Source organism: Dendropsophus ebraccatus, chromosome 10, assembly GCF_027789765.1.
Source record: "Dendropsophus ebraccatus isolate aDenEbr1 chromosome 10, aDenEbr1.pat, whole genome shotgun sequence".
NCBI classification, from domain to species: Eukaryota; Metazoa; Chordata; class Amphibia; order Anura; family Hylidae; genus Dendropsophus; species Dendropsophus ebraccatus.
This window is the reverse complement of record NC_091463.1, coordinates 12,839,059-12,857,592: the sequence shown is the minus strand read 5'-3', so window position 1 is coordinate 12,857,592 and position 18,534 is coordinate 12,839,059. Positions and strand designations below refer to the sequence as shown.

The window sequence follows — 18,534 nt, the reverse complement described above, 5'->3', positions numbered from 1 at the left end:
CATTTCAGCTATCAGGGTAAGCTGGGGGCAGTAGTTATGCACTGGTTCAGCTGTTGGTGTATGCTGGGGGCAGTAGTTATGCACTGGTTCAGCTGTTGGGGTATGCTGGGGGCAGTAGTTATGCACTGGTTCAGCTGTTGGTGTATGCTGGGGGCAGTAGTTATGCACTGGTTCAGCTGTTGGGGTATGCTGGGGGCAGTAGTTATGCACTGGTTCAGCTGTTGGTGTATGCTGGGGGCAGTAGTTATGCACTGGTTCAGCTGTTGGTGTATGCTGGGGGCAGTAGTTATGCACTGGTTCAGCTGTTGGGGTATGCTGGGGGCAGTAGTTATGCACTGGTTCAGCTGTTTGGGTATGCTGGGGGCAGTAGTTATGCACTGGTTCAGCTGTTTGGGTATGCTGGGGGCAGTAGTTATGCACTGGTTCAGCTGTTGGTGTATGCTGGGGGCAGTAGTTATGCACTGGTTCAGCTGTTTGGGTATGCTGGGGGCAGTAGTTATGCACTGGTTCAGCTGTTTGGGTATGCTGGGGGCAGTAGTTATGCACTGTTTCAGCTGTTGGGGTATGCTGGGGGCAGTAGTTATGCACTGGTTCAGCTGTTTGGGTATGCTGGGGGCGGTAGTTATGCACTGGTTCAGCTGTTGGGGTATGCTGGGGGCAGTAGTTATGCACTGGTTCAGCTGTTTGGGTATGCTGGGGGCAGTAGGTATGCACTGTTTTTAAATAACATTAAAGACAATTCTCTTTTTACAAAAAAATCCTAGAAGGCAAGGAGAGGTGCCAGTGCCTGTATATACTGTGGCAGTGCAGGTATACACAGCACCAGGGTTTAGAACAGTGTACATGAAGTAGATTGCCACAGTATATACAGACTCTGCACAGAGAGAGAGATAGATGATAGATAGATAGATAGATAGATAGATAGATAGATAGATAGATAGGAGATGGATGGATAGATAGATAGATAGGAGATGGATAGATAGATAGATAGATAGGAGATGGATAGATAGATAGATAGGAGATAGATAGATAGATAGATAGATAGATAGATAGGAGATGGATAGATAGATAGATAGATAGATAGATAGATAGATAGGAGATGGATAGAGAGATAGATAGATAGATAGGAGATGGATAGATAGATAGATAGATAGATAGATAGGAGATGGATAGAGAGATAGATAGATAGATAGGAGATACATAGATAGATAGATAGGAGATAGATAAGAGATAGATAGATAGATAGATAGATAGATAGATAGATAGATAGAAGATAGATAGGAGATACATAGATAGATAGGAGATGGATAGATAGATAGATGGATAGATAGATAGATAGATAGATAGATAGATAGATAGATAGATAGATAGATAGGAGATGGATAGAGAGATAGATAGATAGATAGGAGATGGATAGATAGATAGATAGATAGATAGATAGGAAATGGATAGATAGATAGATAGATAGATAGATAGAGAGATGGATAGATAGATAGATAGATAGATAGATAGATAGGAGATACATAGATAGATAGATAGATAGATAGGAGATAGATTGGAGATACATAGATAGATAGATAGATAGATAGATAGATAGGAGATAGATAGATAGATAGATAGATAGATAGGAGATAGATAGATAGATAGATAGGAGATAGATAGGAGATAGATAGGAGATACATAGATAGATAGATAGATAGGAAGATAGATATAGATAGGAAGATAGATAGATAGATAGGAGATAGATAGATAGATAGGAAGATAGATAGATAGATAGATAGATAGATAGGAGATAGATAGATAGATAGATAGATAGATAGATAGGAGATAGATAGATAGATAGGAAGATAGATAGATAGATAGATAGATAGATAGATAGATAGGAGGCTGCATTGTGGCAACTTGGCATGGAGAGAGTCAGTATCCCACCCGCGGTGGGCTCCGGGGGCGGGGCTTGTCGGTGGGGGCGGGGCTTGCAGGACGTACCAGAAACATTAATTTGCCAGGTCCCCAGCCCGTTTGTCTTCAAGAGTGCCCCAAACCCACCACTATGCAAGGAGGGAGACGAGCTCCATAGCAGCCCCGTGGGCAGCACTCCCATGTAGTGTGTCCCCCCGCCACAGCCCTCTGCAAGTCTACAGTGACGCACCTGTCAGCCTTGAAGTGAGCACAGGAGTCAAAAAGGCAGCCCTGCTCATGCACCACCACGGCCGTCAGCGTCACCGGACTTAGCCCCTGGACTTAGATGTGCAGTGTCTCATCCCCCAGTGAGGAGACACTGACAGGCATACTAGGCGGCCTATACTCTGTACAGTCCTGCTTCTCCACAGCCCTGCCGCAGCACAGCGAGCTGCTTCTACACTGAGCACTCAGGATCAACTAGCTGCATAGCGCGACCCGCCGCTGCACCTATGGTACGGGGGGGGGGGTATAGTTGATCGGGCGGCATATGGACATTCCCTGCTTAAATGATCATTTCCGGAGGGGTTATATGCCGCTGTCAGTGTGACAGCGGCATGTACACAGTAAAATAGCCGGCACAAGCTATCGCTAAGTGCCGGCTATTTGAATTTGGCGCCGGCGGGCGGGAGCGGAGGGTGGGCGGGCAGCAGAGGTGACTCTAGGGGGCAGGGGGCGCTCTGAGAACATGGCCGGCACTCAGTTAGCTGCCTGTCATGTTCTCTGCACTATACTTTATATTAAGCTGCTGTATTAGGCAGTTTAAGATAAAGTATCGAATACCAGGAAATCCTGGTACCGAACCGTTTTTATGCCTGGAATATCGATAGTAGTATCGATATTTCGGTGCATCGTGCATCCCTACTGAGGACTGAGGTAAAGTCATTTTCTCTGATGAATCCCCTTTTCGATTGTTTGGGTCATCTGGAAAACAGCTTATTCGGAGAAGACTAGGTGAGCGCTACCACCAGTCTTGTCTCATGCCAACTGTAAAGCATCCTGAAACCATTTATGTGTGGGGTTGCTTCTCAGCCAAGGGAATCGGCTCCTCACAGTCTTGTCTAAAAACACAGCCATGAATAAAGAATGGGACCAGAATGTCCTCCAAGAGCAACTTCTCCCAACCGTCCAAGAGCAGTTTGGCGATCAACAATGCCTTTTCCAGCATGATGGAGCACCTTGCCATAAAGCAAAGGTGATAACTAAATGGCTCAGGGAACAAAACAGAGATTTTGGGTCCATGGCCTGGAAACTCCCCAGATCTTAATCCCATTGAGAACTTGTGGTCAATCATCAAGAGACGGGTGGACAAACAAAAACCAACAAATTCTGACAAAATACAAGCATTGATTGTGCAACAATGGACTGCTATCAGTCAGGATTTGGTCCAGAAGTTGATTGAGAGCAGCCGGGAGAGCTGCAGAGGTCCTGAAGAAGGGTCAACACTGCAAATATTCAAGAAAGTAGAAATCCCGGCAACTCACCACTAGATCATCATATAATGTAGCTTTATTTCAGTTCCATAAACCAAGTGTGAACATATTAGTAGCAGAACGCGTTTCAGCGATATGCCTTTATCAACTGCCTAATACATAGTGAGAACTATCTAACTTAAATAACAAAGAAAGTCCAGAAAATGCTCGCGGCTGAGGCGTGTCCCGGTGACGTCTTGCTCACACCGGGTTCAATCAAGGTTCCTTAACCATTTCATGGAAAGTCCAATCTCAAAACCGCAGCAACAACATTTCAAATGTGAATATACACTAAAATGGACATAGATGTGACATATAATATAATACATATAATACATAATTAAAATCAATATACCGCCTAGTTATAAATATAAGGATGAATGAATAAATACATATAAATAAATGTACTCCAAAATACAAAAATTCTATATACATATGTACAAAAGACTCCCAGATATATAGTAGTAATAAATATGTATCAAAGTGGCTATAGAATAAATAAATGCCAAAAATAGGTAAATAGAGAAAAGCCTACCGTTATCATAGAGAAAGAGTAAGATTGAATACTGTTGGTTATCGTGGCTGGGGGAACTATAAAGGCATGAAAAAGGTTAGAAACAAAATTAGAAACAAAATTAAAAACAAAAAGGGGCACGGAAAAATATTTAGGAAGACATTATAAAAAGCTACCCAATTCATAATCACGGTTGAGGCCTCTAGGATGTAAAGTTTGAAGGGTGTGTATCCAAAAGGCCTCACGTCTATGTAAAAGTTTTTTTATATCACCACCTCTCTCTGGTATCTTGATTTGCTCCAACACCTGAAATTTCAACTGGGAAATGGAATGATTTTTTTGTGCAAAATGATGTGGAATCGGTAAAAGTAAATTATTGCAACGAATCGTGGACTTGTGTTTACTTATTCTGTCCCTCACTGCCTGGGTAGTCTCACCTATGTATAGCATACCACACGGGCACTTTATGCAATAGACCACATTTTTAGTACCACATGTATAATAACCTTTTATGTTATAGGGCCTTCCCGTCTGTGGATGAAATACCTGGTGTCCTTTGGATACATTATTACATTGAGAACACTGTAGGCAAGGAAAAGTTCCTTTCCTAGGGGATTTATCGATGATGTCTTTTGCATATGGGAGGGGCCACGTGAGGCACTGGATTTATTCCTGGAGCATCTTAATTCCATTTGGGTGGAATTGAAATTCACCATGACATGTGACCAATATACGGTTGATTTTCTGGATACTAGAGTGGAGAAAAACCCAGATGGGTCCCTTTCAACTGACTTATTCCGGAAAAAAACTGATAGAAATAGTTTATTACACTTTACAAGTGCACATCCACTTAGTACAAAAAAAGCCATACCAAAATCACAATTAAAGCGAGTTGATCGTATAGTCAGTGATCCTGATGTAAAGGAGAAAAGATTGGACGAGATGGTAGAGAGGTTTAGAGATAGAGGCTATCCAGAACAGATTTTAACTAAAGCTAAGGAAGAGGTGAGCCAGCATAACTATCGAGCTGAGAGAGAAGGTGATGGAGTTAGTAAAAGGATTCCTTTTGTAAGACAGTATCACCCCCTGACCTATAAAATAGATAGGACAATCAGGAAACATTGGTATATTCTAAAGAGAGCTTACCCCAACATTGTGGAATTTCGCAACCCTCCGTTAATCTGCAATAAGAAACCTCCCAATTTATACAATTCATTGGTAAGAGCAGTATGCAAAAGTGATGTGTGTGTTACACGCCAACAGACATTGAGCACCCCTAGGAAAGGAACTTTTCCTTGCCTACAGTGTTCTCAATGTAATAATGTATCCAAAGGACACCAGGTATTTCATCCACAGACGGGAAGGCCCTATAACATAAAAGGTTATTATACATGTGGTACTAAAAATGTGGTCTATTGCATAAAGTGCCCGTGTGGTATGCTATACATAGGTGAGACTACCCAGGCAGTGAGGGACAGAATAAGTAAACACAAGTCCACGATTCGTTGCAATAATTTACTTTTACCGATTCCACATCATTTTGCACAAAAAAATCATTCCATTTCCCAGTTGAAATTTCAGGTGTTGGAGCAAATCAAGATACCAGAGAGAGGTGGTGATATAAAAAAACTTTTACATAGACGTGAGGCCTTTTGGATACACACCCTTCAAACTTTACATCCTAGAGGCCTCAACCGTGATTATGAATTGGGTAGCTTTTTATAATGTCTTCCTAAATATTTTTCCGTGCCCCTTTTTGTTTTTAATTTTGTTTCTAATTTTGTTTCTAACCTTTTTCATGCCTTTATAGTTCCCCCAGCCACGATAACCAACAGTATTCAATCTTACTCTTTCTCTATGATAACGGTAGGCTTTTCTCTATTTACCTATTTTTGGCATTTATTTATTCTATAGCCACTTTGATACATATTTATTACTACTATATATCTGGGAGTCTTTTGTACATATGTATATAGAATTTTTGTATTTTGGAGTACATTTATTTATATGTATTTATTCATTCATCCTTATATTTATAACTAGGCGGTATATTGATTTTAATTATGTATTATATGTATTATATTATATGTCACATCTATGTCCATTTTAGTGTATATTCACATTTGAAATGTTGTTGCTGCGGTTTTGAGATTGGACTTTCCATGAAATGGTTAAGGAACCTTGATTGAACCCGGTGTGAGCAAGACGTCACCGGGACACGCCTCAGCCGCGAGCATTTTCTGGACTTTCTTTGTTATTTAAGTTAGATAGTTCTCACTATGTATTAGGCAGTTGATAAAGGCATATCGCCGAAACGCGTTCTGCTACTAATATGTTCACACTTGGTTTATGGAACTGAAATAAAGCTACATTATATGATGATCTAGTGGTGAGTTGCCGGGATTTCTACTTTCTTGGACTTTGTTGGGATTGTGTTCCCTTCCTCGTGCACCACCCATCCACCACGGAGTGCCGCTCTGATTTTTTTGCATACTACGTTTTGTGTTCGTGCACCTGTGCTCATCGAGATAAGTGTGAACGATGTCTACTACTTTGACGTTTAATGATGAAGACACGGCTAGAATTTTATCACAGCCTGTTAGATCAACTGATTTTTTACAAATTCCGCCTAGTGAATTTAAGAAAAAGGATTATGAAAGAGACTCTAAAAGATTAATTTCATTTGAATTACATGTGGCTACGCTGACCGAGTATCACAAACAGGAGAAGATTCCTCGTGGACTTCGTTCCCATCTCCGTCCTACCTTCTTTACAGACGACATGGTATATTGTAAAGACTTTGAACGTATACTTAATAAGTGTTCTTTTGACATTATGGTCTTGACGGTGGATAGACTACATAAAGAAATTGCACTTATCAAAGAAAAAGTTACAGCTGCTGAGACACAACTGAAAGACGCACTTCGGGAAGATGAGTTCAAGAATTTAAAAGAAAATCTAGAGATCCAGCTGGAGAACTACCGCAAGGATACCGAGCAAATGAAGAAGGAGAAATTTATGCGTGACTCTGAAGATTACCTTAAGAAGAGCATCTATAGATGGCAGGATACCTCCCGTAACATGCGCCCGTTTGGGAGACAGAGAGGAGGCTACCAGTCCTCGGGGTCGAGTAGTGACCTATCCGGCCCTGTGAGAGATCGTCGCCCTTTTCCCAAGCGCCAGTGGGGCCCTCGGCAAAGAAAAAGAGGAGGGCAGGCCGCCACCACAGACGTTGGAGGTCCGCCGATGCGGGTACAAACAAATGTGAGTCCATTGTCATAAACATTTCTTCTAAATTATTGACTGATGCCCAAATGCATTTGCTCCAGAAGGGCTTGTCTTTCTGCCCAGTTGGGCAGTTGGACACATTCCAGCTGGACCTTGATTTGCATAGACTCTTCAGAAATGTGCGTCTAAAAACTTACTTTGATAATGTTACTGATAATGTGAACAACTCCTTAGATCAAGGAATAAATAGAGATGTATTGAAACTTGAGAATTTTGGTTTAAGAGTAAAAAGTCGCTTTAATCCACCACACTCTTACCACCCTGTGGAAACGTTTATTCATTTTGTGAAACAAGACACAGAACATCTTTTACATCCAGGCAACTGGTCTAATGTTCAGGTGAAAAATAATTTAAGTGGGGAAGAAAAACAAGCTTTAAGACAACTTGTGGAAGACAGCGAGCTGACAATAAAACCAGCCGATAAGGGTGGATCAATTGTTGTTATGGACACCCATGCCTATATATCTGAAATCAAACGCCAGCTCGCTGATTCCACAACATATGAATTACTTAGGGACAATCCAGTAGCCAGAATAACATCTAGAATTACTGATGTTTTAAAAAAGTATACTGATGAGGGGGTGATAGACAGCAAGGTAGTTAATTTTTTACAGAAAGACAATCCCATTACCCCAGTCATTTACATACTCCCTAAAGTACATAAAACATTAATAAATCCGCCTGGCAGGCCGATCGTGGCTTCGATCGATTCAGTGACTAGCCCGCTTTCCATATTATTGGAAAAAGCTCTTACCCCACTGATCAGACAGACACCGTCTTTCTTATTGGACACTTCACACTTTCTTAGAGAGATCAGAAATCTTACCAATTTAGGTAGTGAGACTTGGTTGCTGACCATAGATGTGGTCAGCCTATATACTTCTATTGTCCATACCAAGGGTATCACAGCAGTTAGATGGATTTTGTGTGATAGTGTGTACACTGAGAAACAGCAAAAGTTTTTTATTGATTTATTGGAGGTGGTGTTGCAAGAAAATTATTTTATGTTCCAGGGACGGTACTATCAGCAGAAACAGGGCTCGGCGATGGGTGCTAACGTGGCCCCCCCATATGCAAATGCCTATATGGCTTGGTTTGAACATCATCATATTTATAGCCATGAACTATTTAGACATGTTAAACTATGGAGGAGATTTATCGATGATGTCTTTTGCATATGGGAGGGGCCACGTGAGGCACTGGATTTATTCCTGGAGCATCTTAATTCCATTTGGGTGGAATTGAAATTCACCATGACATGTGACCAATATACGGTTGATTTTCTGGATACTAGAGTGGAGAAAAACCCAGATGGGTCCCTTTCAACTGACTTATTCCGGAAAAAAACTGATAGAAATAGTTTATTACACTTTACAAGTGCACATCCACTTAGTACAAAAAAAGCCATACCAAAATCACAATTAAAGCGAGTTGATCGTATAGTCAGTGATCCTGATGTAAAGGAGAAAAGATTGGACGAGATGGTAGAGAGGTTTAGAGATAGAGGCTATCCAGAACAGATTTTAACTAAAGCTAAGGAAGAGGTGAGCCAGCATAACTATCGAGCTGAGAGAGAAGGTGATGGAGTTAGTAAAAGGATTCCTTTTGTAAGACAGTATCACCCCCTGACCTATAAAATAGATAGGACAATCAGGAAACATTGGTATATTCTAAAGAGAGCTTACCCCAACATTGTGGAATTTCGCAACCCTCCGTTAATCTGCAATAAGAAACCTCCCAATTTATACAATTCATTGGTAAGAGCAGTATGCAAAAGTGATGTGTGTGTTACACGCCAACAGACATTGAGCACCCCTAGGAAAGGAACTTTTCCTTGCCTACAGTGTTCTCAATGTAATAATGTATCCAAAGGACACCAGGTATTTCATCCACAGACGGGAAGGCCCTATAACATAAAAGGTTATTATACATGTGGTACTAAAAATGTGGTCTATTGCATAAAGTGCCCGTGTGGTATGCTATACATAGGTGAGACTACCCAGGCAGTGAGGGACAGAATAAGTAAACACAAGTCCACGATTCGTTGCAATAATTTACTTTTACCGATTCCACATCATTTTGCACAAAAAAATCATTCCATTTCCCAGTTGAAATTTCAGGTGTTGGAGCAAATCAAGATACCAGAGAGAGGTGGTGATATAAAAAAACTTTTACATAGACGTGAGGCCTTTTGGATACACACCCTTCAAACTTTACATCCTAGAGGCCTCAACCGTGATTATGAATTGGGTAGCTTTTTATAATGTCTTCCTAAATATTTTTCCGTGCCCCTTTTTGTTTTTAATTTTGTTTCTAATTTTGTTTCTAACCTTTTTCATGCCTTTATAGTTCCCCCAGCCACGATAACCAACAGTATTCAATCTTACTCTTTCTCTATGATAACGGTAGGCTTTTCTCTATTTACCTATTTTTGGCATTTATTTATTCTATAGCCACTTTGATACATATTTATTACTACTATATATCTGGGAGTCTTTTGTACATATGTATATAGAATTTTTGTATTTTGGAGTACATTTATTTATATGTATTTATTCATTCATCCTTATATTTATAACTAGGCGGTATATTGATTTTAATTATGTATTATATGTATTATATTATATGTCACATCTATGTCCATTTTAGTGTATATTCACATTTGAAATGTTGTTGCTGCGGTTTTGAGATTGGACTTTCCATGAAATGGTTAAGGAACCTTGATTGAACCCGGTGTGAGCAAGACGTCACCGGGACACGCCTCAGCCGCGAGCATTTTCTGGACTTTCTTTGTTATTTAAGTTAGATAGTTCTCACTATGTATTAGGCAGTTGATAAAGGCATATCGCCGAAACGCGTTCTGCTACTAATATGTTCACACTTGGTTTATGGAACTGAAATAAAGCTACATTATATGATGATCTAGTGGTGAGTTGCCGGGATTTCTACTTTCTTGGACTTTGTTGGGATTGTGTTCCCTTCCTCGTGCACCACCCATCCACCACGGAGTGCCGCTCTGATTTTTTTGCATAACACTGCAAATATTGACTTGCTGCATTAACCCATTCTGTCAATATAAGCTTTTGTTACTCATAATATGATTGCAATTATATTTCTGTATGTGATAAAAACATCCGACAAACACACATAAAAACCAGAGGACAGCAGATCATGTGACAATATAAGATTTGTGTCATTCTCAAAACTTTTGGCCATGACTGTACATAGAATTTGTTTGCTGTCTCTTACTATGGCAACGCATGGGTCTGCACAGAAGCAAAAAGGCAGAACATTTTTCAAAGGAGCTATAGATAAAGTACTGGGAGGATTCCTAGTGTTCAGTGCTGGAAAACCACATGATGTGACCTCACATGACTGACAATGGTGACAATGGTTCATTCATTTAGTTCCAGGAAATTGTAGACTAGGAACTATCCTGCCCTATAATAATCCAAAGAGAAGGGAAGGATTCCAGACCTATCATTTCTCCAATCCCCAGCTGTTGCAAAACTACAACTCTCAGCATGCCCTGACATCCGAAGGCTGTCTGGGCATGCTGAGAATTGTAGTTTTGCATGGGCCAGGAAGCCACAGACTGCCCTAATATATAGCAGCATCCATACAATCCTCCCGCCATCACGTCCTGTACATGTTCTGTTTCCAGGAACAATTTTAAGGAAGTGGAAATGAGAACAAGGCCCAATGGTGGTGACACTGGGAGGGGGCAAGATGATAACTTACTGACATGTAATATAACCTGGACAGGTGAGGTATAAGTACATGCATGTACACACTGTAATGGGGGCAACCCTATATAAGAGGCGACTACTCTATTCTGTCACAAATATTCAGGGAATTTCCCTTTAATATACTGATCATTTTTCACCATGCGTATTAGATACTGGTCATCAAATTCCTGGGTCATAATGACATCACACCACCCTGCACTGTTCTATACTATGGGGATATCATGACACCAGAGTACACTGCATGGTGATGACATCATGACACTGCATGGTGCTGGCTTCCTATACACAGTACAAGGCTCTGTGATGGCACCATGACATCTTATACTACTGGTATGTATTGTGATTAGTGCTCAGCACATTTGTCAAAATGTCCGGCAATGTTATCCGAACGCTGGGCATTTGACTCCCTGCGGCTGCAGAAGTTGGATGCTGCCAGGTAAACACGGACTTGGCCTATGGCTGTATGCAGGGACACCTAGGACACCATCCAACTTCTTCAGGGACCAGAAGTCAAATGCTGAGCGGTCAGTTTCGGATAAAGTGCAAACATTTTGATAACTCTGCGCAGCAGAAATTGTGATGACATCATGACACTCAATGCTAAGCCAAATGCACTATTATGATGTCATGAAGCTCTGAACTGTGATGACATACTGACACCCCATACTACACATAAAACAGTGAAGACATGGTGACATCCTATAGCTATAATGCACTGTGATGGCACCCTCTGCAGATGATAAAGGTACTGTGATGTCAACCAGGCAGTCTATACCGGGTATAAGGCACCGTGATGTCCTCCAGGCAGTCTATACCGGGTATAAGGCACCGTGATGTCCTCCAGGCAGTCTATACCGGGTATAAGGCACCGTGATGTCCTCCAGGCAGTCTATACCGGATATAAGGCACCGTGATGTCACCCAGGCACTCTATACCAAATATATGGCACCGTGATGTCACCCAGGCACTCTATACCGAATATATATGCACTGTGATGTCACCCAGGCACTCTATACCGGACATAATGGACTGTGATGTCACCCAGGCACTCTATACCGGACATAATGGACTGTGATGTCACCCAGGCACTCTATAACGAATATATATGCACTGTGATGTCACCCAGGCACTCTATACCGAATATATATGCACTGCGATGTCACCCAGGCACTCTATACCGGACATAATGGACTGTGATGTCACCCAGGCACTCTATACCGGACATAATGGACTGTGATGTCACCCAGGCACTCTATACCGGACATAATGGACTGTGATGTCACCCAGGCACTCTATACCGGACATAATGGACTGTGATGTCACCCAGGCACTCTATACTGGACATAATGGACTGTGATGTCACCCAGGCACTCTATACCGGACATAATGGACTGTGATGTCACCCAGGCACTCTATACCGGACATAACGGACTGTGATGTCATCCAGGCACTCTATACCGGATATCATGGACTGTGATGTCATCCAGGCACTCTATACCGGACATAATGGACTGTGATGTCACCCAGGCACTCTATACCGGACATAATGGACTGTGATGTCACCCAGGCACTCTATACTGGACATAATGGACTGTGATGTCACCCAGGCACTCTATACCGGACATAACGGACTGTGATGTCATCCAGGCACTCTATACCGGATATCATGGACTGTGATGTCATCACAAGGACCTATCCGATAAATATACCGTACTGGGATGACATCATAACATGACATCTCCCGCTGCAGAGCAATGACGTTCCAGATGATGAGAATCCTATACCAATTACGTCATCAGTCATTGGTAACACCTACAATGACAGCCAGTATGGCCGTGTCTATAGAGAACAGCTCTCACCTCTCGCTGGACCACAGCAGGACGGGCACTTGCTGGGAGGAGGCAGCGCGCCATGGCGCCCCCAACACCAGGAGGACGGAGAGCGGTAAGAGGAACATCCCAGCCGCCATCTTCCTGTCGCTGACACAGGGAAGACAATCACATGACTAGCGCCGATCAGGTGACAAGAGCGGATTCCATTTGACGCCCTTAACGTCAATCAAGAAGCGACAGGAGGGCGGGATATACGTAGCGGAATGTGATTGGACAATAGGAATGACTGGGAGGATGCGTTTTCATCCTCACAGACGCATGCGTTTTAAAGCGCCCTTTGCGCATGGGCAGTAATATCCAGCTGGCAGAGCTGGCCTGCAGGTGTGGACAGTGGCTGCAGGGATCGATACGTGTACACGATTGTTCTATAGTATACAGTGTCCCACTCTTCAGGCCACCATAGGGAAGACCATAAGTTATGACTGTAAACTGCATACACTGCATCCAATACTCATACAGCCATAAAATATCACCAGCATATAAAGAGCAAATAATATGACTACATATAGCACCGCCATACTGTTACTGACCATATCGTGTATACTACCAGTAATACGAGTGTGTGTGTATATATATATACTATTACCGCCATACTGTTACTGACCATATCCTGTATACTACCAGTAATACTAGTGTGTGTATATATATATATATATATACTATTACCGCCATACTGTTACTGACCATATCCTGTATACTACCAGTAATACTAGTGTGTGTATATATATATATATATACTATTACCGCCATACTGTTACTGACCATATCCTGTATACTACCAGTAATACGAGTGTGTGTGTATATATATATATACACTATTACCGCCATACTGTTACTGACCATATCCTGTATACTACCAGTAATACTAGTGTGTGTATATATATATATATACTATTACCGCCATACTGTTACTGACCATATCCTGTATACTACCAGTAATACGAGTGTGTGTGTGTGTATATATATATATATATAATACCGCCATACTGTTACTGACCATATCCTGTATACTACCAGTAATACGAGTGTGTGTGTATATATATATATACACTATTACCGCCATACTGTTACTGACCATATCCTGTATACTACCAGTAATACTAGTGTGTGTATATATATATATATACTATTACCGCCATACTGTTACTGACCATATCCTGTATACTACCAGTAATACGAGTGTGTGTGTATATATATATATATATATATATATATACACTCACCGGCCACTTTATTAGGTACACCATGCTAGTAACAGGTTGGACTCCCTTTTGCCTTCAGAACTGCCTCAATTCTTCGTGGCATAGATTCAACAAGGTGCTGGAAGCATTCCTCAGAGATTTTGGTCCATATTGACATGATGACATCACACAGTTGCCGCAGATTTGTCGGCTGCACATCCATGATGCGAATCTCCCGTTCCACCACATCCCAAAGATGCTCTATTGGATTGAGATCTGGTGACTGTGGAGGCCATTGGAGTACAGTGACCTCATTGTCATGTTCAAGAAACCAGTCTGAGATGATTCTAGCTTTATGACATGGCGCATTATCCTGCTGAAAGTAGCCATCAGATGTTGGGTACATTGTGGTCATAAAGGGATGGACATGGTCAGCAACAATACTCAGGTAGGCTGTGGCGCTGCAACGATGCTCAATTGGTACCAAGGGGCCCAAAGAGTGCCAAGAAAATATTCCCCACACCATGACACCACCACCACCAGCCTGAACCGTTGATACAAGGCAGGATGGATCCATGCTTTCATGTTGTTGACGCCAAATTCTGACCCTACCATCCGAATGTCGCTGCAGAAATCGAGACTCATCAGACCAGACAACGTTTTTCCAATCTTCTACTGTCCAATTTCGATGAGCTTGTGCAAATTGTAGCCTCAGTTTCCTGTTCTTAGCTGAAAGGAGTGGCACCCGGTGTGGTCTTCTGCTGCTGTAGCCCATCTGCCTCAAAGTTCGACGTACTGTGCGTTCAGAGATGCTCTTCTGCCTACCTTGGTTGTAACGGTTGGCTATTTGAGTCACTGTTGCCTTTCTGTCAGCTCGAACCAGTCTGCCCATTCTCCTCTGACTTCTGGCATCAACATGGCATTTCCGCCCACAGAACTGCCGCTCACTGGATGTTTTTTCTTTTTCGGACCATTCTCTGTAAACCCTAGAGATGGTTGTGCGTGAAAATCCCAGTAGATCAGCAGTTTCTGAAATACTCAGACCAGCCCTTCTGGCACCAACAACCATGCCACGTTCAAAGGCACTCAAATCACCTTTCTTCCCCATACTGATGCTCGGTTTGAACTGCAGGAGATTGTCTTGACCATGTCTACATGCCTAAATGCACTGAGTTGCCGCCATGTGGTTGGCTGATTAGAAATTAAGTGGTAACGTGCAGTTGGACAGGTGTACCTAATAAAGTGGCCGGTGAGTGTATATATATATATATATATACTATTACCGCCATACTGTTACTGACCATATCGTGTATACTACCAGTAATACGAGTGTGTGTGTATATATATATATATACTATTACCGCCATACTGTTACTGACCATATCCTGTATACTACCAGTAATACTAGTGTGTGTGTGTGTATATATATATATATATATATATATATATATATATATACTATTACCGCCATACTGTTACTGACCATATCCTGTATACTACCAGTAATACTAGTGTGTGTGTATGTATATATATATATATATACTATTACCGCCATACTGTTACTGACCATATCCTGTATACTACCAGTAATACTAGTGTGTGTGTGTGTGTGTATATATATATATATATATATATATATATATATATACTGTTACTGACCATATCCTGTATACTACCAGTGTGTGTCAGCAACTTACCTGACCGCGCTCCAGCGATGTCTGCCCCGTGCTGGAGCGCAGCGCCGTTGCTCCGCCTCCGCCGGCCGGGGCCGAGTGACGTCACGGAGACCCGACGGCGTCCCTAGCGACCGGAGACGCCGTGGGGTCACGTGACTGGCTGTCGGCCGGCCGAGACACAGCTGAGTGGCATTGCACTCAGGGTGAGTGGCTTTCAGTTCAGCCACTCTGCATGCAGCGATGCAGCTGCTGTGTTTTGCTCATTGGGAGTCCGGACCAATTAGCTCTGGTCCAGGACCCTCCCTCTGGTATATAGTTCAGAGCCAGCCAGCAGTACATCGCTGGCTATTAGATCAGTTCTAGTCCCAGCTCTCCCTGTCCTTTTCCTGTTATCCCCGTCCTGATTCCTTTTGCTTGACTACTCGTGTTTTGACCTTTGCCTGGACTTAGACTATTCCTTGTTTTCCTGATTCTGTACCTTGTTGCTAGTGTGGTTTGACCCGGATCGTTCATTACTCTCTATTGTGTTTGTCTGTCTGTATTGTTTTGTGTTTTCACTTACGCAGCGTAGGGAACGTCTTCGTGGTTGTCCGCGACCGCCTAGGGTCGATTGAGGAAAGCAGGCAGGTGACAGTAGGTGGGTTCAGACCTAGGGCTCACTGTCTTGTCGTGTCAGTATCACCTGATTCCTGACAGTGTGTGTGTGTATATATATATATATATATATATATACTATTACCGCCATACTGTTACTGACCATATCCTGTATACTAACAGTAATACTAGTGTGTGTGTGTATGTGTATATATATACTATTACCGCCATACTGTTACTGACCATATCCTGTATACTACCAGTAATACGAGTGTGTGTGTGTGTGTGTATATATATATATATATATATATATATATATATATACTATTACCGCCATACTGTTACTGACCATATCCTGTATACTACCAGTAATACTAGTGTGTGTGTGTGTGTGTGTGTGTGTATATATATATATATATATATATACTATTACCGCCATACTGTTACTGACCATATCCTGTATACTACCAGTAATACTAGTGTGTGTGTGTGTGTGTGTGTGTGTGTATATATATATATATATATATATACTATTACCGCCATACTGTTACTGACCATGTCCTGTATACTACCAGTAATACTAGCGTGTATATATTATATAGGGAGGGGGGAAATCACCATTACCACCATACTGTTACTGACCATATTCTGTATTACTGGTAGAATACAGGATATGGTCAGTAACAGTATGTCAGTGCTATATGTTATATAGTGCTATATATTATTTATACTGTTATTGACCATATCCTGTAAGCTACCAGTAATTCTTTATGCATTCCCCATAAAGTAGATGCCACCCCCCGTGCGCATCCCCCATATAGTAAATGGCCTCCTCTATGCAGCCTCCATATAGTAGGTGGCCTCCTCTGTGCAGCCTCCATATAGTAGGTGGCCTCCTTTGAGCAGCCGCCATATAGTAGGTGGCCTCCTCTGTGCAGCCTCCATAAAGTAGGTGGCCTCCTTTGTGCAGCCTTCATATAGTAGGTGGCCTCCTTTGTGCAGCCTTCATATAGTAGGTGGCCTCCTTTGTGCAGCCTCCATATAGTAGGTGGCCTCCTCTGTGCAGCCTCCATATAGCAGGTGGCCCCCTCTGTGCAGTCCTACTATTTGGGGGGTGCCTATATTAATACACAGAGCCCTGGGTGGGGAGATACATTTAAAGTCCAGCGGGTTATAAAATCTGTCAGGAGCAGGGGGGAAATCTGTGACTGGGGTGGGATTCTGCTCAAATCACTGATTGGCTGAGCGGCCAGTCCATCAGCCGGGACAAGCCTTTTCCACTGAGTTGTTAAGTCATCACAACTTGGGGGGAAATGACTTCCAGTGGGGGTCCCAAAGAGATGTCGCTGCAGTCTGTGCTTCACAACCATCATCCCAGTTGGTCTACAGCTGTTGTAATTCGAGGGTCATAGGTTCATTGTATACTGGATGCCTTATGGAAGACCAGAAAACATACTGTAGTTCTGTGGAGCAAATGATCCCCAGAACACCACTAATACTGTATATAACATGCACACACAAATCATGGCATCTGTAGACGGCTTTCCAACAGCAATTAGTGTACCGAAAAAAACCTTTCAGCCGTTAAACTAGCCGTGTGCAAAATGACACAAACCTTCTAAGAAACCAGACAAAGGAGGTAAATTCATTAAACAGACATGATTTCATGTCATCCAAGATTAGTGAATGTACCATTCTGGTACATTAGATATAGTCTAAGAAGATGGAAAAGTAAATTTGACAGAATGATGGCGACTGCCGGGACACAATGTAAAGGGCATTATACATGGGCAGATGGTGCGTGTAAATGTAAGACAGATTAGAAATAATAGAGTAGGAGGAACTAATTAAGGTACAAAAATGATCAATGTAAAATAAATACGAGGAAATAAATCCAATGCAAAACAAGCAAAAACGTGACTAAAAATGTTAGTTTCTGTGTAATCTGCACTATAGCCACTAGGTGGCAGCAGATAAAACTGCTGTAATTTCCTATCTTGCCTTTGTCTATAGGAGCTGCACTGTACTTTGTCTCCATCTAGTGGCAGCATTGTTGAATATGCTGAGGGAAATTCTTGTAATCTGTCCAGCTGCCACAAGATGGCAGTATTAGTTCTCCTTGTAATCCATCCCAGTTTCTATAGAGTGTATGCAGGTTAGACAGTATACAAACTTTCGTAGCTCTTGTTTATATCTAATCCGAGGACCC

At 42.0% G+C, this 18,534-nt stretch overlaps 1 protein-coding gene across 1 annotated transcript in view; it reads right to left on the bottom strand.

Annotated features, from left to right (window-relative positions):
• The window catches only part of ATP6AP1 (ATPase H+ transporting accessory protein 1), a 29,724-nt gene extending 16,733 nt beyond the window's left edge, over window positions 1-12,991 (bottom strand). The window contains exon 1 of the mRNA XM_069986588.1: window positions 12,842-12,991. Coding sequence (XP_069842689.1) covers window positions 12,842-12,951 — 110 coding nt within the window. The 5' untranslated portion in view covers window positions 12,952-12,991. The remainder of the gene's footprint in view (window positions 1-12,841) is intronic.
• Between the last annotated feature and the right edge of the window lie 5,543 nt (window positions 12,992-18,534).